Raw genomic sequence first — 25,985 nt, forward strand, 5'->3', positions numbered from 1 at the left:
TAAACCTCGAAATGCAAAAAAACAATAAAATTTTAATTAAAATAAGATAAATAATTGAAATTAAAAAATATTATTTAAAAAATTAATGTTATAAAAAATTATAAAAAATAACCAAGTTCACGATCTAAAATGTATATCATGTCAGTTAATCAGTAATTAATATCTATAAAAAAAGAACATATTTTCATTAATTAAGTCTAAATAATTTCGTATTGAAAGAAATGCAACAACATCAGAAATTGCATACATAATTTTTACTTCTATAATTCTTCAATTAAAAAAATTAATTTCACAATGAAAACACAAGCTTTGGTCAAGTTAATCAATTGGTTGCGAAGTTTATGATTCACAGATGGTGGGATTTAACTGAGCGCTTAGTCTAACTAATTAAATATCCGCATTGCTATCATAGCCAATAAGCTCGCCTTGCCAAGTGAGCATTTCCAGCGTAATCAGCCGTATTAAGCGCACACATTGTTTCTCACCGCGTAGTTTCAACTAGCGTGTTCAACTTCTTCTAGATTCGAGTCCCATTCAATATTTGCCCAGCATTCCCGGCTATATTCCCGTTTATATAAGATACGGAGATGAACCGTTGGAGGGAATAAATCCCGAATTAGCTGAAGCTTTCGGAGAGACATCAAATTCGGTTAAGGTATCAATATTCCGTTAATGCCCTTAAATGCAAAAATTGCTACTTATTATTAAGAGAAACATATCACTTTATCTTTAAAGTAAATCACAAGTAAATTAAGATACAGTTTACTGCAGGGATGTTAATCTTATACCATACGATAGAGTTTGCAGAAGATAGATCACACGCTCGCTCACGATCATTTCTCGCCTGACAATTTCAAAGACGACGGCATAGACATACTTTTGGAAGAATCAAAAAGGGAACATGATTATCCGTTGCATGTTCGAGCAGCGGAAAGTCGTTCATTCGCCACTGCCAACGATAACCAGTCAGGGGACTCTAACAAACCAAAGCTTCTAACCATTTATACATTACCTGATGATAATGAAAGCAGGCCACGTAGACGTTATCGAGGAAGATCTAGGCAAAAGAGTTCTAGAAAACGACCCGAACTTAAGGTAGAAATATACAAATAGTCAATAATTAATCCTAATCGAAGTTAATCAAATCAATTTGTTTTGATAAAGTTTTTAAACAAAATTAAGCAAAAAAATATCAAAAAACGGTTAATTTGTACTAGTTTCGGAGAAATTTTAGAATAATACGCAAGAATGAGTCAACATCGGTGATTCAATGAGCATTTATCATCCTATAATATCTTTTATTATTAAAAATAAAGATTGCTTCACGTGAATTGTATCTGCGGCAAACAGCATTTAATTCCAAGGAAAAGAATTACTAATTTGAATATAACGCATTTTCAATTTCCGTACATCTATCTTGTTTGACGTCTACATATAATCTAAAAGAAAAATCTCTTTGAATTATATGATGTTGTTTGTCGCTTCATCGATATGCGGCGACGCATTTAAAGATCCTATCATCAAGAATGATGATTGAGCTTTATAAGCCGGTATTAGAATGTGTAAATGAATAAACATCTTCGACATATTTTTAACGCAAGAATTAGAAAACGCTTCTCGTCAGGGTCAATTACTTTATTTATTCAATCTTTTAATATATATAAAGCTCAATACAAATAGGATTTCTAGATATATGTCGATAAAACGACAAGAAATGTTTAAATACAAAATTATATATACTTATTATTTGTAAAATAATATATTTTTTAAATGTTCCATAGGTCAATCCACTCTCCGACGAAGAAAAAGAAGAGTTGAAAAAACTGGCGATCGAGGTGGAAAAAGAAGAGACCAAACCCAATGAACTTTACGCTCCAAGTCCCAGACATTCTGGATCGTCCAAGAATACACACAATCAACATAGAACGCACAATTTTATCGCGCCAATGAAAGTGCAAGTTCCATTCGACGGAACCTTGGCAGATCTGCCAAAAATTTCTCAAAACAGTGACTTTTCACAATTGAGTTACGATATCGCTACACCCGAAGCAGAGAACGAGGAATTACCAATTAAAGGGCAAGGTCCAGCTACAATTTGGTCTAATGTAAATAAATTATTGCCTATCGATTTGCCGAACGAAAATGAAACTAATAAAGATTTTACATCTAAAATTGAAAAAATTCAAGAGAAACCACTCGATGTGAAGATAGATCTGCTAGAAGTACCTCGAGATACGGATTGTTCGAAATCTTTGGATGAGTACAATGTCGCTACAATTGATAAAAAGGAACCGCCTTTTAAAGTACTAAATCCAACAAAAATTTTGTCAAACGTAGATAAAATCTCACCCATCAATTTTCCAAATAAAAATGAAATGAAAGACTTTACACAGCCTACCGACGAAAATGCAATGGATTAGATGTTTAAAACTTTTTGAGCTCAATTCTTTTATAATTTATTTGTTGCAATAATATCGGATATTCTTAATCATTTACAGTTTTTTCCAATCGTAGATTCTTCTAAGAAATCTCAGGATAAAATATTTCTTGTGCAAAGTTTACGAGAATGCATTTATCTAATTAATTTTCGATATTTAAAAGTAATTAAAATAATTTTTCTAAAAATTATTTCGCAAAGTAATTTTACACTTTAATTAAATCTATTACAAAATTCATTACAAGGAAATAATTTTGACGTATCTAGGTATCTATTTGTAATCGAAGAAAAGTGTAACTGATTATAGATATCCTGTATGCTATAAAATGATAAGCGTCAATCGTAAGCTACTTGCGTGAAAGAGAAACGTTTTTATAATTTTAGTTTAGTATTATTTATGATAAAACTTCTTTATGTGTGTGCTATCATAAATACTTCATTATACTATGAATGTTACAGACTTTTAAATAGCTGTTACTGCTCCCGAGTTTGTAAAGTTTGTTTGCACATTGTAAATTATGTTATTGACAAAACTTGTGTAAAGTTATTTTAAAATGTCTTTAATAAAAAAAATCGCTGTTGCAGAATTATTCACAACAGTAAAATAAAAAAATATATATATATTGAATTTTCCTCTTATATTCACTATATCCATCTACCATTTGTGTAAATATACAATTAAACAATACAAGCGTATATAAACAATATCGCAAGTAATATTAATTGAAACTAGATAAATCATCGAGAAAGTAATATGTTATAATCAAATTTCCACTTGACGCCACGAAGGCTTCGAAGCATTTTTTGATTGGTCAGTTAATAAAATTCTTGGTCAATCAAAAGTTTCGAAGCTTTGTAGCGTCAAGTAGACCGCACCCCTAATTCGTCTATTTAACTAATTATTAATTTTATATTGCTACTGATTTTTAATCATGTAAAATAGGCGGACACATTCACTTAATATTTTTATTGTCAACTGTCTGTTGCTCACGTATTAAAATAATGCTTTATTGATTACGTATCATAATTCTCATGTTCTAGTTTTAAAATTAAAATAACTCCTACGATCTTGGAAAAATCTCTTACTCGAAAGATTAAACATTTTGCCCCCAGATGTGCACGCATACGAAGGAATATTCTCCTTCATCTTCGATATATAAACGTTCCGCATAGCTCGATAATGAAAATTTTCTTGTCCGATTCCATTGCTTGATGAATTGTCAGAAATTTCACTGGAAGATAGTTTCGAAGACAGCTCTGTATCAAGATGTGTCGGTGTTCCATTAATATTCTTTGTAGAAATTCTGTTTCGTAAGTAAGCAGATTTATTTTGCGTGGCATTGTAAACGTTTGCCATTAAACGTCTGACTAAGGCGGGATCCTTTTCAAATGATTGAACCTTAGCAATCTTTGATAAAGCATCGATCAAATAATCCATTTTCCTTGAAAATATTTCTTCATCTTCCTGATGACTCTTTGCCTCTTGATGGCTGAAGTAGATCAAAATTTTTTGAGTCTCCATCGACGCTCCAAAATCATTAAATTTAAATAACGAATTAAATTCTCCGTTTGAAAGATTAACATCTTTCGCATCGGCATCTGTTCCTTTATCTTCCACATCAATACTATTCACAGATGACCGATCGCTATTTATCAGAATAAAATCCGCCAATGGCAGGAAAATCGTTAACCCAGCTTATTGACATTGTTCTACTAATTGTAAGCTAACGGGATTTTCTTTGAGTGCGGCACGTGTGAATTAGTCTTCCTCGGTAGAAAGTGACGCGAACAAGCACGCATCTGTGACGATTGCGGCTGTGTCGCGGAAGATACTGACGGAAAAAATTAAGCTCGCGTGAACGCACGAACGATCAAGATTGCCGGAGGACGACAAATTGGACTGTTATGTTCCACACCTTAACTCCCTGTGCATTGACCCTATCTCCTCTTCGAACGTCGCTTCCCACGAAATCTTTTTTTGTTCGAAAATATCAGAACGTATACCTTCAAGGAAATTAGTTTATATTATAACTCTTGATAACTATCGTATATCAGACAAAAAAAAAATTATTCATTAATTTTACAAGAATTGAAGGAAATTGAAGGGAAGAAAAAACTTGCAATGACCGCTAATCCTATGCCATAACGACAAATTCTATTTGCAAATCAATATAAGGATTGCAAATGATTTGCAGGTGTAACAAATATTTATTCTTTTCTGTACTCGCTATAAAAGATTATTTACAAAAAATATTTATCAAATAATATGCAAATTTGTTTGTTATAATAAACAGCAAATAAATTTGACAATTAGATGCAAGTCTTTTGCGTTCATTCAAAATCATTTTTCTCCATATGAGAATAAGTTAGAGAATCATTATATAATATGAGAAAATTTAAAAAAAAATTAAAAATAAATTACTAATAAGAATATTAACATATTGTTTATCGATGTATTAGTTCATTTTTTGATGTTATTGAATTCACTCGTATTTAGAAATATTAAGGCATACAGTTTCAATTTTATCAAATAATGTTTATTTAAATTATATTATAAAAAACTATATATCATTTTTGAGTTCTAACAATTTTGTATAATATCCTATACATCCTATAGTATCCTATACACTTTGCAAAACAGAGTGAAATATTGCCATATTTATATGTTCAGATTTTTACCAGAGAGAAACCTGAGAGTGGACATCCCAGTCTTTTTCATGTATCAAATCTCGTAGGGTATGTCCACGTTTTTGTGATTCTTCTCTATGCTATTATATGGATTAAATCAGAACGAACGATCAAAGTTGATTATTTGTCTTTGTGTAATCCATATAATAGCATAGAGAAAAATCACAAAAACGTGGACATTACCCTATGATACATGAAAAAAGTCGGGATGTCCATTTTCAAGTTTCTTTCTGCGCTCTTTAAGAAAGAATCTCTAGACAGAGCAGATACAGAAATACATTTTATCAGTAGTAGGTACTATTGCACAAAACGTTGCGTCGATGAAATATCGACATATTATCATTTATAAATATAGGACACATACGTCTTATCGGTTTACATCACATTGCCGAATCATTTGTTGCTTGCAAATGGAAAAAGTAGGAAGTGCATACAAGTGCAATGATAAAAATAACTAACTGTATTGCCTGCATAGCGTGAATACGCTGTGCGATGCATTCAACTGAGTCAACAATTTCCTCACGTGACGAAAGGAGACACATTTGTTTGACGGTTTTTCGTACGCGTGTATCGAAGAGAAAGACTTCCACATGATTTTCTTGTAAATAACGTGATATCGCTTGTCGAGTTAGTAATATTAATCAGGTAATTCAATGATATTAAAAATTTGAAAAATTCGATATTAATTTGACAATTAATTAGACAACATGACAGATGTTCTTTTATTTTTTATAAAAAATACTTTGTAGTGTGGAATTAGTAAAATTAATTGCAGTTTCCTCAGTAAAAATAATGTTAGCAAGTTAAATTTACAACCGGCAGGCACATGCAACGTGATATAACCTCAAAATGATAATTAGTTGACTGTGTTGATTTTTGTGATAATTAATTGAGTATGTTGATTCTTGTTATAGCAGATATATTAATCAATTGATAAGTACTATTTATAAATAAAACAATACACATGGCTGGACAACAACATCCTTTCCTATCTGGGTTTCCCAATGTGCAGCAGTCAGCTATGCGCACACAGTTTGGTGGCGGACAAATGGTTTCTGGTTTGATGGGACCACAGCAAGGGAGTATGTACTTGAAGAATTCCTTCCCATTTGCAATGTTTTCATTTGTTTTCATTTGTATGTCGATATGTGTATCTGATCATATTGTATGTAATTTGTAAATAATGGGAGATGGATATATGTTTATTTTTGTTTACTTTCAATTGATAGTGTTGTCTACTTATATCTCAACGTTAAAACGTAGTTTATAATTGGAATATTACTATGACTTCATCTTTGAAGTTAGAATCTTATGCATTTTAATTGATTATCTTTGAGTAAGAATTTTTAATAATTTCAAGTAATTTTGAATCGCGAGTTAGATTCTTCAGACATTAAGTACATATATAGTATTAAGTATGTATCAATTTTTTTAACTATTACGAAAATAGATTATTTTTAATAAATTCTAATTTGTTTAAAAGCTATATTTAAAAAGTAAAATAGGTTGATTGATCAAAGGATTGGTATTTATAAAAATATTTATGAATAACATAATCCATGTTTATAAAATGTCTATAACATTTTGAGAACAAATTATAAATTAGAAATCAATTAATAACTATTGTTTTAGATATGGTTAGTTCTCAACAATTTGGCATGGGGGTTGGAGTTGGTGTTGGTAATGTTGGATCTAATGCCATGGGAATGCCCAATTCCCAACAAGTCTTGGCACAACAGCAACAACAACAACAATCTATGGCAATGCAACAACAAATGCAGCAGATGCAGCAGCAACAATTACAGTTGCAGCAGCAGCAACAGGCTGCGATGGTTCAACAGAATAATCAAACGAATAATCAAGCCACAACACCACAGACTCCAGTACCGCCCACACAGCCACCACCGCGACAACAGCAAACTAAGGAATTCAATACTGCTAGTTTATGTAGATTTGGACAAGAGTCTGTACAGGAAATCGTCAGTCGTACTTTAGAGCTTTTTCAAACTCTCAAAGTCCTTCAACCACCCAATGGTTATTTTTCTAACTAAATAATTACAGTATTATCAAATATACATTTTTTTGTACATACATTATTTTCGAATGTAGGTACTGCACAAGGAGCGAATATGGCGAATGAGAAAAAGAAAAAAGTCTATGAACAATTGGAAATGATCAAAATAATGTTTAAGCGTCTAAGATTAATATATGAAAAATGTAACGAGAATTGTCAACTGCAAGGAATGGAATATACGCATATAGAAAGTTTAATTCCGTTAAAAGAGGAATGGGATATGAAATCTGATGAGAAAAAGACTTCGGAAACTTACAGACTTAGTTGTGAGGAGAGAAAGGAAGTTATGGAGGTGAGGCGAGAATAAGATTATATTGTCTATATTAATACATAATTTTTATATTAAATATCGATAAGAAATGGAGTCTATTTTTTTTTTTCAGCAAGTGATATTAAAGAATAGGCACATTAAAGAAATAATCGATCATCTAAGACGCATTATTTCGGAAATAAACACAATGTTAAATATGCGTCGATCTTAGGTTACCAAATAATATAAATAGAAAACTATGTTTACACACATATTATTTTAAGAAACGCATTAAAAATATAAATTTCTTTTTACAACATGTTTGACATTGCAATTTTCACCTGCTTCTCACACACTTCATGTCAATGTCCATGTCTACCTACGTCTAAACAAATTATGTCACTACTTCAAAGGATGGCTTGCGATATCGTTCCCAGAGGTGTCTCCAAGTTCTTCACGAAAACTTTAGAGCATCCCACATCGCAACCTCTGAATTAGCCCGATATGTATGTGTTGTAAATGAAATTTTATTGGTTTACCTATAAATATACCAATCGAGCACGATGAACGCTAAATGATGTAAATAATTCGAGAAATTATTTACATCAACGTGAATAAACGATAGTTAATATTTTCTTTCTTTAATATTATCTTATCACAAATATTTCCTGCATAAATAATAATATTTTAAATTTTATTACTAAGCGTTGTGTAAAATGAAATGGATTTGCTTTGATTAGCGCAATGTAATTTTAAGAAAGAGATATACTATACTAAAATTATTTCAGTATCTCCATTCATTTTACCGACAGAAATCGATTTGATTCTTTTTTTGAGCTTGATTGAGAGGAAGTAAAGATTAAACACGAACTTTCTTACCGATAGTGCCGGTAAAATGTTCGCGTAGAAACGCACGGGCCTTTTACTTTTCCGAAGTTGCAAATGCCAAATTGGATTCATTGTATTCGAATTATTTTCGTCGGATTCACTCATTTTTTGTCCAGGAAACGTTTCATTCCGTCTCGAGATGGAAGATTGACGCTACCAGACATAATACCTCATGGCGGAATCAACAAGATCGCGTGCGCACCGAAGAGAACATTGGCGCTTTATTTGAATTCTCAAAAAGTATTATCAGTCAACTGTTACAATGGTGTGGTACCAGATAGACTATCCAGCAATAAATTAAAGTTTAACGTAAGTCCACTGTTGCGTCAATATTATAAATATTGGGAACAATAAAGAACGTGAAAGTGAAGCAAGGATGAGCGTAATATATAAAATGTATGATGTCGACTTATTGAAAGTAACTGAAAATAATCGTTAAAGAATTTCTAATATTTTATGTCAATAATTGAAACATGTAACTCAATTGATTTAAATAGCTTGATCCTACACTTTTTGTTTCTGTAAAATTTTCTATAAAAAAATTGTAAGCATATTTATAATACGAAAGAAAAAAAAAACAAAAGTGAAGTTACGTAATGTATGAAACTTTCTGTTTAATACATTACGTAGAATTTACATAATTAGAACAAATACTGTTTTAATTTTGAAGCGTTTGTTTACTCCGATTTGTGAGATCTCTCCGAATATGAAAGTTTTGAAAGTAGTCGAGTACAATGAAATAATCTCGGGTATCCTACATCAATAGCCCACATTCTTCTATGAGAGGCGTAACTGTCACGATCAGGAAGCTTACAATTAGATCGATGCAATTACCATAGTTATAACGATATCTGCTACAAACACACTTTCTCGCAGTCAAACATGGGGGCGAGCCCGCAGCTTTTTAATTTCGTCGGACAGTCTACGCGATGTCACCTCATTTTCGTTCCGATCACGACGCGATGACGATGGGTTCCCTCATCATTGTTTTAACCGCCTTCGCTGTATATTGCAGTGGTAAACAACTATTCGACACTCGAGCGATATTTCAATGTCGATTCTGTGGCTACGTCGTCTGAATTCATCTCACCGACTCCAACGACTCTTTTTTGTTGCAGAGGTGTATTGTGACACACTTCCGACTAAGGTCGCTAAACCAGAAGATACCGTTCTCCTCGAAAGAAACAACGGCAGTCATGCGACAATTGAGAAGGGAATCTTTTGGAAGAATCTCAGTCTATCGAAACGCAAACCGACGAAAGTGGTAGAGTCGAGGAGTCTGGATAACATAAACAGCGATACGGATAAGAGGAAAGGGCGATTTTTAAGTAGTTTAGCCTTTCTGACTGGTCTTAGCTTCGGTGGATTAGCCACCGCGGCATCTTCCACTATGAAGAATATCGCTAAGATACCACAAATGTTCAGCATAAACCTAGGCTCTTCCAAAACGTCACCGTACTTCGCCGCCTATTATAGTCAATATCCGTACGCACCCTTGCTACCTTATCCGCTCATTTATCCCGGTGCCTTCGGACTCGCGCCGATGATTGACGCCGCGAAACCCCAGACGTCGCAGAACGATTTAACGCCGCAAGTGATAAACCTGTTCGACAATAGACCGAACGATATTGCGGAAAATAACGAAGACTATACAGATGCAGAGACGTCCAACGTGGGCAACGGGGCTGATGATCGCATAAGATTGCGAGCCGAAGCTGATCGAAACGCGGAAGAGAAGGTAAGAAGTAATGTAATAGATCTCGGCTCGCGCCGCGATGAGCAAATAGAAATTAGAGCGGAAAGCCACGCGACGTTTTATCTCGATGTGCATCTCACTCAACAAAGAGAGTACCGTGCTTTCTTATAAACTCCAACATTGATTACTCACATTATCAATGAATTATTATGAATTATGCGAAAGTATCAGTAATATATTTGTTTTTATTAATACTTATTGTTAGAGCAAAGAGCACACGACAAACGAAGTGTCGACCGTCATTGTTGTGTTGTTTATGGAAAACAATAAAAATTGTTCAAATTAAGGCGAGTCTTGATGCCTGACAATGTACTGTTGTGAGTCTTTAGAATTTCCAGTTCAAACCATATCAATTATTTGTCAGAAATACAATTTTAAAATGAAATATACGCGTATAATGTTACAAATTCAATTTACTATTATTGTTACTAAGCATCTTTAAAGCAATAATTTAAAGCAATTGTAAATAATTTCATTTAATTAAGATTATGTCATTACGTACGAAACCTATGTGCGTTACATACAAAAATTCCCATGGACTTTCTTTGCACAACAATTGGCCGGCACTTTGTCTGCCGTGTACTCTTGCCCTTACAGAGTGTACGTTTGTTTAATCTATAACATCCTAAACAAAATTCTAGAGCGAGCTTTAAAGTTTTTGTATTATTTATATCCGATAAATGCCGACACGTATTTTTCATATTAGGTTTACTGCTGGATCTATTTGTGCGAGACAGGTCATCTTATCGCGTATGCTCAGATAATAATATAATGTACGACAGGTGTTCTTGTGACAAATGATTAAGGCTTCATTTGCCTTTCGTAGCTTCCACGCGTGAACGACTAGACGTGTGCGCCTGTAATATCATTTGGGGTAATATCATAATGTATACGTGTCAAGATAACGCGCGCGTTAAAGTATTGGTTCTTAAACGGAGCAGTATCTTGTATAAAGTCATGCGTGTAGTCGCTAATCTCGTCGTCAAAAATATATTCTTTCACTTTACTTCACTTCTGTTTTAAGGCGCGTACAACATAACTTTATTATAAACGATAACATTTCTATAATATTTCAGTAACGAAAACAATGCTTTTTTTATTTTTATTTTTTTTTTCAATTTAATATTGCGTATTATATTATATTCTGATTCTTTTACAGAAATATATTTATTTATACTTGATTTGTGATTTTGTATATTAATTCATGTTATTAACAAATAATATTAACAAATTCATGCACGGAAAGAACGTAGCTATAAATATAGGTTTAAAAATAATTTTGTTTGAACCATCAAAAGAATTGTGTAGGACACTTAAACTAATTAACTAGCTAGAATATTAAAACTTGTTACAGCATTGTCATCAATGTTCTACGTAATTATTTTAGTTATTCAATAAAATTATGATTCAATAAAATTTTCAGATCTGTATCCAACTACATTTTTATAGATACTTCAGCAAAACCGTTCTTTCTTTTCTTGTGTTACTAACAAGTATTATTAACAAATTTCACTAGAATACGATACGCGGGTGCAAAGAGGGTCAGCGGAGACGCGCCAACGTGAAAGAAACAGCCAGAGAGCGTGAATATCTTCACGAGAATGCCGCTGATTTGCGAGCAAGTTCGAATTTTCGCCGAGCTCAGAATTCGACGGAAGAACCAGATGATACAACATCAAATAAACCTACTATGAGACCAAATACTACTACGACAATGTTACCTGATAATGCAAATACAACGCATCACCACCACCATCATCATCATCATATCTTTCCGGGATATTATGGTGGGTATCCACAGAATATACATCACGTGGATCTCACAACATCGCATCCGTACAGTCAGATCAGTTACAATGCACCGTATGAACAACCCATTAATTTTTATCAAGACGACAAATATAATGTCTACCAAGGCTTTAATCCATCCCTTTCCGCGCCATTCCCGTCCGATCAACCGAACGAATTCGCAAGCACGGATTATAACAGAGTGTATCCTTCTGGATATCCACCATTAAATATCAGTGACGGTTTTACACCCCTAAAATAAATAATATTCTTTATACGAAGCTCATTAACGTCTACTAAATTTGCCAAGTCGATCATGTCTAATGAGTTTATAAAAATAAGAATATATTTTTAATTAAAAATTACTTATACATACAAAGATAAAATAAATTTTAAGCTAATTTAGAATAAAAATTGATAGTGTGTTGACGTTTATATATAAGATTGCAATTTATTACGTACCTACTATGATGCATTATAATTAGTTTTCAAGTTAGTTGTACTAAAATTTCAAAAATTTTTTGAAATGTTTGATATAATTCGTTTTATAATTCTGGTAAAAACCGACATATTTTTGTTATAATTTTTAGTTTCTATGTTAATTTTATTTTTGATACATTAGTAAGCACGTTTTTCTTATACATTTTTTTAATTATAAAAAATTATCGATATGAATTAAGCTCTTTCTCTATTAGAAAGTTTTCTTTTTATATTATACTTTTTAATATTTATCTTGTACAATTTAGGAAAAGATAATTATTCACGAAATACTTGTGGCATTAATCAACAAAAAACAGAAATACATATTGTACTGTCAATTATTGAAATATATTGTCTGTCAGTTTTATCTAGTTGCATTTTGACTTATGACATCCTTACCAATTTAAATGTAATTATTATCTTACAATTAGTAGATTTCATATGACGCATTTTTTTTTTAAATATATAATTTCTTATCTCAAATACTTTAGAGTCCATTTATATGATGTTATTAATAATTATAGTATATAATTCTTATCTATGGATTTAATTATTGTATGGAAAAATTCTTTAAAGTTAATGAAATACAATCTTGAAAGAAAATACATACAAATTGGATGAGTAATGTTTTATGCATTTACGTATAAACATTCTGTATCGAATAAAAATTACGGAAAGTTATACGAATAATCAGACATTATTTGCTGTAGTAGGTAGAAGTTTAATTACACCACTGTGCATGTATTTTTCTATTCTTTTTTTTAAGTAATTATTTACATTATTATTGCTAGAAAAAAAGCTTTCGAATAATTATATCAATCCACAAAGTTTTAGATCACGTCAGTGCAGATCAATTTTGATCCGTAACTGACAACGTTATTAAAGACAATTTCAAGACGCCTATAATAATAATAACTCTCCACGAGAGAGAGAGAGAAAGAGAGAGAAATTATTATGAGAAGTTTATATTCTGGATAATACACATTTCTACATATGTGACTTGTTTGAACAATTGCTCATGAAGTTACACAGTTGTTCGAGATTTTGCGTGAGCCGATCAATAAAACGATAATTCGTTAATGGTGTTCAAGTTTCGTTGATCGGCGTGAGTAGCACGACACTACCATCGGAAATATACGGATAATAAATAAATGACTGTTCCGTCGGAGTCTCAACCAATTGGACGTCGTCGTGCGCAAGGAAGAAACCTGTTTTATTTTCGGACGAGTTTGGAGGGCTGGGCTTCTCATCTATTTCGAGAAGGCCGCCAACCGCTGGTATTGTGTCTCTAAAGACGCCGGTACTTTGCAGCTTTCGCGCGTAATTTTTCAGCTGGCAGATTTTCATCTAAATCGCGCATCGACGTTCAATTCATGAAGCAAAGTAAAGCAAAGTACAAATAAAGAACAGAAGTACAGAAGTACAGAAGAAAATATATCCTGATATATTACCTTCATTTTCAAAAAGTGATACAAATATCGTTAATAAAAAAATATTATCATCCCAAGTAAGGGGACTATTATATCGCAATTAGAGGGATATTGTTAAAATTGCGAAATGAAATAATGCATATCCAGAAAAAAATGTAGGTTGCTAAAGACGCGGAAAAAGCACAGAAAGTGTGCGGATACGATATGTAAATGCGTGTACCCGGATATTTAATTATTATCATCGCGCTTTCGCTTTCAACACAACCGGGTTTGGGCGGCTTGAGTAGGGTTTCAACAAGCCGCGCGTGCCTCTGTCCCAAAGTGCGTGTGAAAGACGGCAGCTTTACAGGCGAGTGAGTCAATCGCGAAACTCTTAACATGCCGCGATTACAGTAATTTCCCTCGATCGTTACACTCTCGGCGTGACGCGCGTGTATACGATACACGTCGCTCGCCCGGCGATTCCGTGGGTTCGCGGCACGATTATGTGGGTGAACCGTGCCGGCATTGCGTGCGCGATTGTGCAATAAACACGATGTAGGAAATGATCAGCTTCCTTCGCGGAAGTGCTAAGTTTTCATTTAAAACGACGATGCTATCGAGCGCCACGTGGCCGGCCGGCCGGCCGATTTAATGCCCATTTCTCTCGGATGTGTCGTAAATAATTATGTTTTTTCAAAACACATGGCTCTCACGTAATAAGCTTCATTTAGAACGCTATCTGTAAAACATAGTTTTATCATAGGTTTGAATTATCATAGGAATGGTTAAGAGAAATCTGTCAGTCAATTTGCCAGCTGATGTCCTTTCAACGTGTCGTGAAATTTCGCGATTTTAACGTTGTGTTTTGTAACGTATTTCTCTGCACATCACCTTTAAGCACGATTGTGATAATTTTAACGATGCGATTTAACGATTGTTCATAATCTTATATTTTTTTGCAACGACAAACGCAGACCGCAGTAATTTTTTATTTTCAGATTACGACTGCTATAAAATATACAAAAATATATCTTTAACTTTCGAGTAAATGCACAATTCTGTGGACAGGATGATGAATATATTGTATGCTCTGAAAAAAATGTATGGTTGGATTAATTAGACTTGTGGTTAAAAATGAACGATTCAAAATTTTCTGGTTAAACGCACTAGAATTCTAGTTATAATAACCAGAATTCTAATTAACATAATCAGAATTTTATGGTCCGTCCATTTCCAACTAGACATTTTTCTCAGGCTAAGATTTAGTGTTATTTTCAAGACCGAGATTTTATCGATGATTGAATTGTGTCATATATCTATGAAATCGGACTAGATCGGGTCTCTTTAAATCTAAATATATACCGGGTGTCAGAGTTGAACGCCCTGGGATTTCCGGTTCTTGGCGTGTACACTTCGCTTTTCTCCCTTCACGATCCTTTTTATTTTTCGTGCAAGCACTTACGCGTCCTCTCTCCGTATCCTCTCCTCATACTCACTTTCTGCTACCGGCGATCTCGTTTTTTTTTTTGTCCACGCGAAACCCAATAGCCCTGTATCCTCTAGGATACTCCAGGACTATTTCCTGCGAGAATGCGCCGGTCGAGCCGGATGGGAAACCGCAAATGTAGAGTCCCACCTTCCAGTGATACCGTATACGCAATTCAGCATATATATTTCACATAGGAAATAGCAGCTTGAACTTTTAAGTAAAAAATTATTCGTTCGAATGATATACATTTTAGATACTTAAGTAGATTCTTTTGAATAAGTACTCTTCTGCTGAATATTATTCTCTAAATTCTCTCTTTGGAGTAGAATCTCACTCTAAAAGATTAAACACATTCTGCCACATTCTCTGTTTTTGAAAACTAGAGAAATGTTCACTCTTTCAATGAAGAAATGAGGTTCTGCTTAAAAAAATTCAAAGAGTATGTTTGATTATATCTTATTTCGATGGTTATCCATCCATAATAAAATAGTATTTATAAAAATACAATTGGATTCAGAGATTCTCAAAGCTATAGTTAAATATCGCATCGTTTCATAATTGTGTGTAATAAAAAAGTGTTAAAAGAAGCTGTAATTTTGTAGTAGTTTTGCAAAATTATTCAGAGTACTTTGACGGGGCTTTTCGGATCAGGTACTTCTCAAGATTCGTTTCTTAGGATTTGAAAGGGTGCTTCACTCGTCGCACGCAATGTGCGCGCTAATAAAATATCGCCGAGTCGTACGCACGTGCGTCGTGCACACAGAAGCGAAACGGTTCGTTCGGTGTGGTAAATGCACCACGGTTGGGTAAGAACCCTGGTCTCGGGTTCGATATGGGGAACGACAGAGGAGAGACAGCTGTGGGGCAGCTGGCAGCGCGTGCCACGAACCTATGGGGTCTCCTTCGAGCGCGGACGCGACGGACGATGATATCCTATATTCCGTCACACGTAAGTAACGGCAGGTTTCGAACAATGCGACGTTCCCGAGCTTCGTCTATCCTTGGCATCAAAGGGAACCTAGCTGGGCAGCTACGAATTATTCGCTGGCCTGGTTGCCTGCCCCCGGAAGCACCCAGTATAATAAAACTCCTTACAACTATCTACGACTGTGATTGTTTGCATGAGAATTTGTGCGTATAAGAAGCACCATGGCGCACACTACTACTCTTCATATCGATTTTCATAATCGTAAGACTAGGTCTCTTTACCGATGAGACGTGAAATCTGTCTTTCTTTCTCAGTGGGAGGATAACAGTGAAATAGTGAAATTCATGAAACACTGTACACTGGAAGAATTGCTTTTGTAGAAAAGTTATTTTAATTCAACGAAATAACAAATTTACATTTTTCCGAAAAACCATAAAATATATAATAAGCCTTTATAAGTTTGTTCAAAAAGATACTACGATTTGTTAACATCTTATTGTTTTACGCATTTGATGCTTAATATACCAAAGTGAAAATTAACGTTAAGATTCTTGATATAGTTAAAAAAAAAAAATAATAATAAATCGTTAATGCCCAATGCGGGATGCCGGATATCCTGCATTTTCTAATTCAAGATAGTACGCATTCATTTTCTGTGTGTATTGCATTTGTAATGTTCGTACAAGGCGCGCATTGAAAAGGTGCACTTTCCTCGTGAGTTTTTCATCGGCCCGAAAGAAAAAGGATCAGCGAGTTCAAAGCTTTCGGGGGAGAACGTTTCAGGCCAGCGAACATCTGCCGTCGTCTGCAACGATAATAATTCGAACAGCTGATGCTCTTCCGCGGACCACCGCCTCGCCTCGTAGATCCCTTAGAATCGCTTCGCTTTGTTATGCATTTTCGTAAGAGAAATTCTCGCGGAATAAAGAAAGATATTTTTCGATATTTTCGACCTTCTACTCGAATAAAACTCTTCTAACAATTGCAGTTTTCCAAATAAACGCTATACAAATATTCTCTCATTTGTTGAGATGCACTTATGACATATGAATTATGAAAAAAATTATTAATCTGACAAATGTGTCTCTTCTCTACGCAATAATTTGTAACAACAATTCTAATTGTGATTTTATAAAATTGCCCAGCAATAAAAAAAATAAACGTAAGTTTTTCATAAATCGTAGGATCTATACAATAGAATAAATCGTAAGTGAAAGTTTTGCGTTCGATGCAGAAGAATATAAATTAACGTAGGTCAATTATATCAATCGTCAGAGTTACGATGGAGGCGCGTAGAAAATCTATAGAAAATCTATAGAAAGTACAGCACAAAGTACAGCCCGAAAGAGAAAAGATCGAACGACTCGTTCACGATCATGCCGCGTCCCCGTCGCGCACACGTGCTTCTCAGGACAATCGATCACCCGGCAACAAGTCATTACCCTGCCATGCCCGCGAGAAGCATCTGAAAACCAGCGTCGTCGAGCCACCGCGTGAAAATACCCGCGTGATCGGTCCCGCTTTTTGAATTTCAGCGCTCACGTTTCCTGGGGTATGGGGGCTGCTTGCGTGCGCACGTATCCGTGGCACGAGAGTGGGAATGGATGTCGGCCAATCGAGGGCCTCGATGGCAGACCAACTGGCAAGGAAATTGGCGAACTGAAGCGCCCTGTAGTAGCCGCGGCAACTCAAACGGAAGACCGAGGCACTCGCACGTGGGCTTTCATCGGCGTCGGTTGCGTTTTCGACGCGTTCACGGTCAGGAGAACCGAACCACCGTTCGCACCGCGTGGTGACTGTAACGTGAACTGGCCGAATACGAACCATCCTTGATGTAAAAAGGTGCCTGCAGTTCTCGCGAGTATTTCTTTCATCGAGTCGAACAGTCGGTTTTTTTTCCCCCCCCCCGAAAGTGCATCGTGCTTCGTACAGATCGCGAAGATTCCACACAGGCGGAAGGATTCCTAACCTTGGTGTATAACTGTTTGTGTACCATCACGTATTGGGATTATCGCGGCGTAGTGCAACAGACGGACGTTCATAGCGCGGCATACACATGTAAGTGAGCGAATTATTTAGCATTGAAAATTTCGTGAAAATTCCCTAGAAAAACGGACTTCCGGAAACTGTATTATTACAGCGGAAATTTTCGCCATATTGGATACTTATATCAATTTGAATACCGATTTCGTAATTGCTTTCAGGAGATGCGATTAACTGCGGTAGATTCCACTTCTCTTCGATCGATCTATTTTCGATCCGCTGTTATTCCTTTTGAAAATAGCACACTTGGCTACGAGATAACTCGTAAAAAAAGTCATCAGTCTTGCGTTAGCATGTGTCATATTTAATGCATACCTTGTGCAAAGCTGCCTATCATCGTGCTCGTTGTATGAATTTTGGTATTGCGCGGCTCATTAGCGTTGATAGCTATCATTAATGTTAATTAATGATAGTTAATTGCTATCGTTGTGGCGTATCTCGCTTCATGCAATTTTCACATCGCGGCTTTACGATTGTAAAAATATGCGGCGTTAAGATCGAGTGTAGATTAGTTTCTAATTTCTGAGCGTACAAATAAAAGTTTCTTTTTATTCGAATTAGGCCTAATTATTATCAACGTTATTTTAACTTTAAACGAGGCTTAAAATTCTTCTCCCCTCCCCCTCTCTCTCTCTCTCTCTCTCAGCTTTAAAAAGAGAAAGAGAGAGAATTCTAAGCTTCACTTAATCCTTTGTGTCACGTATTTTTGTATCGAGCCGAAAAATAATTATCTTACAAATCAATATTTTTGCAAAAATATGAACCGAAATTATTTTTTTCTAAACAAGCACCTTGACTGTATAACAAATCAAAATACGTAAAATAAATTTACAGTGTTATTAAATTAATAAAAACGAAAGAAAAAGAGATATACTCTATATATAATTACACTATGATGGAAAGGATTAAAGTCAAAAGACTTATTCGCTCCGACATGCTCCGACATATTTTTACCGTAACTTCTAGTTCCTACTCATTCCAACAAGCACGTTGAAATAAGTAAGAACTATGGCAGGATCCTGTTAAGCCCGATATCTATGATAATCGGTCCGAGATTTCGGATAGAAAAAAAATTAACAAATCATTTGATCACTTTAGTCCAATCGCATGACCAATGCGATTCTTTCATCAATTCTTTCTTCATCCGAGGTTTCGGACCGATTTCTAGCATCATGGACATCAGACTGTTGGAGCGTAAGACATGAATAAACCTAGGATGCGTTCTGAGCATAAATTACACGCGTCATTTGTCCTTGTTCAAATAAAGGATAAAATGATACATCATGTGCTTCATGCGTAACACACCCCTAAAGTAACGTTGGTGCAATTCGACTTTATACGTGTATATTTGTATTATTCTTTCCTGTATAATTGAGATATATCACTGAAAACATTTCTGATTGAAAATGGACGAATCAGAACTTTCTGATTCAATTTATTACAAGTCTAGTCGAGATAATCGGAATTCTGGTTGTTACAATATTTCTGGTAAAATCTGCTAGAACTCTTATTTTTACCAGAATAATTGTGTATCAGTTAAAAATCTAGTTCTCTCAATTAAAATTCTAGATTTTAACTAAAAAATTCGAATTTTCCATCAGAGTTTTACTATTTAATCTTAGATCATTTTTCTCACGATATTTATTAAGATTTTATATTTGACAATTTCATAAAAAAATTATGAGACTTTTTAGTAATTTAAGAGACAACTATCGAAATAATAGAAAAGAATAATAGGAAGAGCGTAAAGCGAAATAATCAATCACATTTAAATGAATGACGAGTTATAACAATGATCGTAGCCATTGTATGCGGCTGCTTTATCCTTGGAAGATATGAAGCATTATTAGTTATGAGGGAAACACTGTCATCACTGCTCACTCACTCGCCTCTGCATATCGCGACATTGAGATGCACCGATAAAATTGGATGCATCGCCTCGCGAGCGACACTAGCGTGCACTTCCCTGTGGATCCCGTGTGATCTACATATACGATCAGTCGGCACGAAACGTCGGCGTCTCGACTGAATCCGATTTTGCTGTACGCGGCATGTAAGATCGCGTGGCGCGCGAATTTGTGTGCGCAGGAAATTCTGTTTATCCGTCCGCGAAACTGCGCGGTGGCGCGTGGCCATCTTGCACGTTCGTAAAATGGTCTGCTTCTTCTCTCAGCTGTCCCCTTTCAACCCCCGTTCAACGGCCCGATCGTCGCGACAAAGGGCGACCGGCACGTGTTCCCCGATGTTTATTAATAAACCCCGACGGTCGTGCCCGACAATTTTGCCGAGCCAGTACGTCTGGAAACGGACGCAGGTGATAGCGCTTCTGGCTGAAAAATTGCTCAGAGTGACACCCATGGTTACGAATAGCCTATCGTTCATAGTACACAGCTAGTGAAAAATGTTTTGGATACACTGAAAAAAATTTACTAAATCCTAATGGATACTTCTTTGAATGGTACTCTTCCAAGTAAACGTTAAATTTATTTACAATAAATAAATATCTATTCGATAAAAAAATGATACAAGTCAATGGGATTTTTGTATGAAATATATACTTCAATTTCATTTTTTAATAAATATATATTTATTTAAAATTTTTCAAACAAAACATATTTATTATACAATAAACGATTTATCAAGACTGTATATGTGAATACACAACAAATAAGAGAGTTTAAAGTCTGTAACGGTTCAAGTTCGATTATTACATTTATTAAAATTTAGTACTTTTTCAGTATACTTAAATGAATTAATGTAATCTTTAAGATTATATTTATATACGAAAAAATGATACTTAAATTTCAGATTTAAATTAAGATGACAATGTAAAAATTAATGTATATTTTAAAATAAATTTCATCTTCACTCAATATACATATGATAATTGAAAATAAGCCAACCCATGAGGATGCTCTGGAAGCAATTCAATCAGAATCACATCCGACTGCTTTTCTTTTCCGTGGAAAGCGCGTGAAAGAAACTTCATAAGTTTGCATAAGAACGTGGAAGTTATTTACTCGCGAAAGTTCGCTACGATTTTTCTGCTCGTCTTATCTTGAGAGGTAACGGGACTGGTCTAAGTCGAGTTATGTTAATGTTCGATGTTCTTTCGGAAGTTCGCTAAGTTTTATGAATTTTATGAAAGGTCCTAAAAGTTGAATACATAATCCATTGTCCATATAAAATGCCTATATTCTTCTGCCTTGTCCTTACCGAATAATAACCGAGAATCAAAGTAACACTAGTTACTTGAATTTTTATTTATACTCTTTTGATAAAAACAAAACTTCTAAAGACATCTATGAATGTTTGGAATTAAGCTGATTATATAAAATAATAAAAAAAGATTAATATAATACAATTACAAAAATTTTATTAAATTTTAATAAATATTTGTGTATGTTTTATATGTGTTCAAATAGTATTAAATAAGTATTACTCAATAAAAAAAAAGATACTTGAATTAATGGTTCTTGTATCAAATAAATATACATTTACTTTTAGTAAATATTTAGTTAAACTGTTCAAATAAATATTGATTAAAATTTAGTAAATTTTTTTAAGCGTAAATTATACATGTATACGTTTTATAAAATCAAGTCACGACAGATATAATATAATATCTATATATTAATTTTACTATATTTATATTATAAAGAATGTTATAAAGGATGTGACGTAACAATGCAAATTTGAAGCGCCATATGAAGTTGTTAATCTCTCTAATAGCACGGAAAGAGAATTCTTTCTTTTTTCGGCATTCTGATCGACACAACGTACTGTTTTCTAACCGATATCTCCGATATAAAAAAATATAAGCCATGTAATTTTCACGCTATCGACGGGCAAGTAGCGCTTCTTCGGATCCCGCCCGCGAATCGTCGCCGTATAAACTTTCAGCAGACGTACAACGTTTTCATTGTCAATCGTGCTTCAACAAGTGTTCCTGCATGAGATGCAAACAATTTGATAATGACGTTATCGCCTGCGTAGCGAGGCTCGCATACAAACGTATAAACTTGCCGCGACAAGTTTTGCAGAAAGATGCGGACACATGCCAATTAGTATCTGAAAGAGAGAAATTGTTTCGAAATTTATTTGACAACTACACGTATAGGATGTACACTTGTAAAGTTTGCGAAAGAAAAAACGGAATACACAAATTCGTTGTAAAATTGATTACGTTTTATATAAATATGCGTGAAGCAGAGTAATTAAATATATAATTCTTCGTAAACAGTTGTAAAATTTAAACAATGAAAAGTTACGTTATATACTACTAATTATAAGTTTAAAGGCATCAGAATTCTCTCATTACGACGTTTAAACGTTTTTTCATTATCTGATTAACTTGTAATTTAAGATACTTAATTTCACGTAACTTAATGATTGAAAATGATGTTTTTCTAGCATGATTAATCACTAAACTAATAGTTTTATAATAGTAACATTAGGGCCCAATTTTTTATTTTTTGGCTAACTGTGGTGATAAGACTTAACCCGATGGTTTATCCAATGAACTTTATCTATGATGAAGTCGTGGATGAAGTCCGTTGGATGGAAAACATCAAGTTAAGGTTAATCACAAGTTAACCGGATAATGAAAAATTGGACCCAGCAGTTGTTCACTAGAAAACCATCAGTTTGACGATTAACCACAGATAGAAGAATACAATTTTTACATCATCATCAGATTAAGCCTAACTACAAGTCAATCAGTAAATGAAAAACTGAGTGGTATCAGGTTTGTTTTTAGATTAACGCATTTTTTTCACTGGCACTTCTGGCAATTAACTCGCGTACATCCGACATCTTTTTGTCTATCCGAAACTTGACGAAAACTATGCGTCGCACGTGTGACTTTCGAAAGATCGGCCTTCTTTGTGACTTTGGCCGAGAGGATATTTTCGCGAGCGCTTTCATGAAACGCATGGCAATTGGCCAGTGCCGAACACGACGCTCGACCAAAAGACGATGACGTCTCTACGTTATGCGTCGCGATGGGAACTTGTCGCCAAAGTGCGGCGCGTCCGAGAGAAGTACATTCTTCTCGTGCACCACAGGGTGTCCGCATAGTCCACGTGTGAGCTATTAAAAACCAGTGTTTCTCAACGAGTAGGTATTCGCGAACGCTTTAAACGTTCCGTGAAGTTTTTGCCACAAGCAAGGCACATATCCTGCGAGCTTCAGGGTACCATTTCATTTGTGCGTTTTTCTCATACGACAAATGTGTATGTGTGTGTGTGTGTAGAACAGAAAAGTCCTCAAGAGATCTCTCTGTCCTGTAGCCAGTCAACAGGCATGAAAAATTTGTCGTACGATAAATGCGCATAAATGAAATAGCGGCCTTATTCATCTCGACGGAAACAGATCCTATTGCGGGCGAACGCGGTGCACCTCGTTGGAACAACGTTCCACGAAACACGATCAGTGAATGTAACTGGAAATTTGTCGAAATTCTCGTGTATCGTCTCGCTATCGTCAAGGATTTCTGTCGCTCGCCGTGTGCTTCCGCCACGGCTTACGAGTCAGCCGGCCGCGTACGGCTATTGTTTCTACCCTCCGTAAGCCGTGCCTCTTATTACCTAAAGGGTTGGAGGGAAACTACCTTTACTAACGCCAGTGGTAACCGACGGTGCATTTTCACAATGTGACTCTCCGCGCAAAACTCGAAAATATCAACTAAACAATATTTTTTTTCTCACATTACCCTTGTTCGCGGTGAAAAGGATTTATTTGATCAATTGCGATCTACAAGAGTCGTCTGTGTTACCTTGTAGTAATATAGAAATTGAATATGGATGCATAAAGTCACACGTAAAGATTCACTAGGACTTAATAGTCCTAAATTATTCTTGAATTATTTGCTGAGAAAATGTTTCGCAAGAAAATTGCACGGTGTCACGGGGAACATAATTTTACGCACGATCGCGTCCGAGATTTCGTAGTAACTTATGATTTTTTAAACGGAGTCCATTCTCGTTTCAAACAAGTCTTTCTAACAAGGTGGTAGTTGAAGAAGAAATTAAGGTCGTTAACTTGGAAATGATACGACGCATTGCTTTGTACGCTTTATTTTAGACTTTAGTTTGCGATGCCTAGATTTTAAATTTTATGACACAGTCACGCCTCACGCTGTAATATATTTGAAATATAAATGCTTCATGGAAGTTTTTCATTTCTCATCGTGGTTAAATCGTAGCGCTGAGAAAAGCGATTTTTCGTGTAAACGAAACTCAGAGTTTCAAACGGACTCAGCTAGGACGTCAGCTAGGGCAGAGCAAAAGATGATGAAGGAGGAGAGGGCGGCGATGGCAATACAACAATATGATTATACGGCGTGGTGCACCGGTTTTCTGCAGCAGCTGCCGTCGTTTTGGGGGATCTCGACCGGGAACCGACGGTCGTTCTGTCCAAGTACCGGTAGGAAAGGGCAGAAGGAGGGATGGGCAAGGAGGAGAGGCGGGGGGAGGGGGGGGGCGTGTGGAAGACCCCTCTGCCCTCGCCATAGGGCCCGGCGCACACAATATGTTCGGGCAAGAAGAAGCGAGTGTGTTGAAAACGCCGAGTGAGAGGAAAAGGAACGTGAACGGGGGAAAAAGGGCCCTTTCTCCCTCTTCTTCTATCGACGCTGAAACGCGCGTTGCAGAAACTCGAAAGACGAGCCGCACGAAAAATGCCCTACTACCTTGTTCCCTCGACCGTTTCGTTCTCTACGTGAGGAGCAAAACTGGCTCTCTTTTCAGGTTTCTTTAGAGAAGAATGCGAGAGAGAGAGAGAGAGAGAGAGAATGAGATCCTTAGATGGAGGTCATGGTCCTTCCTCCTTGCCCTTGCTTCTCCTCTCGTATAGCCCTCTTTATCGTTCAGGGTAAAGCCCTCTCGCTTCTCTTCACCGTCCTGTCGACCCGTCGGATTTTCCACGATGCAGGGGTTCAGTTTCTACGCAAAAGGGAGCTTTATCTGTTCCCTTTGTGTTCGGAGGAGTCATCGATTCGAGCATGCTAGAGAGAGAGGGTAGACGAAGCTAGAAGACGATTCGTTTTCGTGTAAACGAAAGCCCTTCGGTTCTCCTCGCGTTCTTCGAACTGCGGGAAGTTGCGGGCGCAGATGAATACTGTGTTGCATCATTGGACACTGTAAACGGAATCTTTAAATAATCGTCGTTTTTGTGTGACGCTGAATATTTTTTCGTTTACTGGATTGCTTAATTCCTCACGTCGGACTATTGTTATAAATATATATGATTCTACTGCTATAAAATATAAAACGACAAAACCGGTTTTAATATATCTCGAAACAAGACAGTGACATTTTAATTCAAGCTGTGCATCGGTTACCGACTATTTTACATCGTTCGGATTTAAAAAAATGCAGATATTGGAAATACATATTAATCTTTTAGATGTTAAATACACACAATATCATGAATTCTATAAGTTTTAATAGTTTTATATACTGTTCGTTGTTTTATCGCTGACTGTACATCACGACATGATTTATTACGCAGAGAAAGTTATTTTAGACATATTACACGCGCATGCGATTTTACTTTTGCAAATCTTTTCAAGAAAAATTTCGCGCGACTCAAAGCTTTCATGACATTGCGTAAGAGAGACGATTTTATAAAAGCAAAGTTTCTATCTTTCGATTAGACAAAAGAAATATATTTTGTACATTGCTACGCTGCAATTCTATAGAAAATGTACGTTGAAAAAATTGATTTAATGCTTAATTACTTATATATAAT

The 25,985-nt window shown here is 35.4% G+C and overlaps 4 protein-coding genes and 1 pseudogene across 7 annotated transcripts in view; 4 read left to right on the forward strand and 1 right to left on the reverse strand.

The window, feature by feature from the left end:
- LOC108754886 overlaps nucleotides 1-2,551 on the forward strand; it is a 2,992-nt gene extending 441 nt beyond the window's left edge. Inside the window, exons 2-4 of the mRNA XM_018497543.1 lie at nucleotides 522-655; nucleotides 799-1,095; nucleotides 1,782-2,551. Coding sequence (XP_018353045.1) covers nucleotides 522-655; nucleotides 799-1,095; nucleotides 1,782-2,420 — 1,070 coding nt within the window. The 3' untranslated portion in view covers nucleotides 2,421-2,551. The remainder of the gene's footprint in view (nucleotides 1-521; nucleotides 656-798; nucleotides 1,096-1,781) is intronic.
- A 2,930-nt stretch (nucleotides 2,552-5,481) lies between these two features.
- On the forward strand, nucleotides 5,482-7,795 carry LOC108754931 (mediator of RNA polymerase II transcription subunit 30-like). 2 transcript variants are annotated; one of them, XM_018497599.1, is made up of 5 exons: nucleotides 5,482-5,770; nucleotides 6,040-6,207; nucleotides 6,758-7,159; nucleotides 7,235-7,491; nucleotides 7,583-7,795. In XM_018497599.1, the coding sequence occupies exons 2-5, from the start codon at nucleotides 6,090-6,092 to the stop codon at nucleotides 7,679-7,681; spliced, it is 876 nt and encodes a 291-aa protein (XP_018353101.1). In that variant the 5' UTR covers nucleotides 5,482-5,770; nucleotides 6,040-6,089; the 3' UTR covers nucleotides 7,682-7,795. The 2 variants fall into 2 exon arrangements, with proteins under 2 accessions (XP_018353101.1, XP_018353111.1); XM_018497609.1 differs by having other exon boundaries at nucleotides 6,043-6,207.
- A 16-nt stretch (nucleotides 7,796-7,811) lies between these two features.
- LOC108754809 lies at nucleotides 7,812-8,419 on the reverse strand (annotated as a pseudogene).
- Nucleotides 8,420-8,633: 214 nt separating this feature from the next.
- LOC108754875 lies at nucleotides 8,634-12,185 on the forward strand. Of its 2 annotated transcripts, XM_018497520.1 has the most exons (4): nucleotides 8,634-8,646; nucleotides 9,214-9,354; nucleotides 9,456-10,075; nucleotides 11,610-12,143. In XM_018497520.1, the coding sequence occupies exons 2-4, from the start codon at nucleotides 9,267-9,269 to the stop codon at nucleotides 12,141-12,143; spliced, it is 1,242 nt and encodes a 413-aa protein (XP_018353022.1). In that variant the 5' UTR covers nucleotides 8,634-8,646; nucleotides 9,214-9,266. The 2 variants fall into 2 exon arrangements, with proteins under 2 accessions (XP_018353022.1, XP_018353031.1); XM_018497529.1 differs by lacking the exon at nucleotides 8,634-8,646 and having other exon boundaries at nucleotides 9,267-9,354; nucleotides 11,610-12,185.
- A 5,672-nt stretch (nucleotides 12,186-17,857) lies between these two features.
- Nucleotides 17,858-25,985, forward strand: part of LOC108754902 (RNA-binding protein 24-like) — a 32,478-nt gene continuing 24,350 nt past the window's right edge. The window contains exon 1 of one of the 2 annotated variants that reach the window (XM_018497566.1): nucleotides 17,858-18,248. The gene's annotated coding sequence lies outside the window, so the exon portion shown is untranslated. The remainder of the gene's footprint in view (nucleotides 18,249-25,985) is intronic. The other variant, XM_018497574.1, reaches the window with a different exon arrangement.

Source organism: Trachymyrmex septentrionalis, unplaced genomic scaffold (assembly GCF_001594115.1).
Source record: "Trachymyrmex septentrionalis isolate Tsep2-gDNA-1 unplaced genomic scaffold, Tsep1.0 scaffold121, whole genome shotgun sequence".
Lineage (NCBI taxonomy): Eukaryota > Metazoa > Arthropoda > Insecta > Hymenoptera > Formicidae > Trachymyrmex > Trachymyrmex septentrionalis.

Bases quoted from the DNA above. Each gene is read 5' to 3' on its own strand.
- LOC108754931 (XM_018497599.1), top strand. From the start codon at position 6,090: ATGGCTGGACAACAACATCCTTTCCTATCTGGGTTTCCCAATGTGCAG. The intron at 6,208-6,757 runs GTATGTACTTGA...CTATTGTTTTAG, and splicing joins GATGGGACCACAGCAAGGGA to ATATGGTTAGTTCTCAACAA. The intron at 7,160-7,234 runs GTTATTTTTCTA...TTTCGAATGTAG, and splicing joins AGTCCTTCAACCACCCAATG to GTACTGCACAAGGAGCGAAT.
- LOC108754875 (XM_018497520.1), top strand. From the start codon at position 9,267: ATGTCACCTCATTTTCGTTCCGATCACGACGCGATGACGATGGGTTCC. The intron at 9,355-9,455 runs GTAAACAACTAT...TTTTTGTTGCAG, and splicing joins CTTCGCTGTATATTGCAGTG to AGGTGTATTGTGACACACTT. The intron at 10,076-11,609 runs GTAAGAAGTAAT...AAATTTCACTAG, and splicing joins ATCGAAACGCGGAAGAGAAG to AATACGATACGCGGGTGCAA.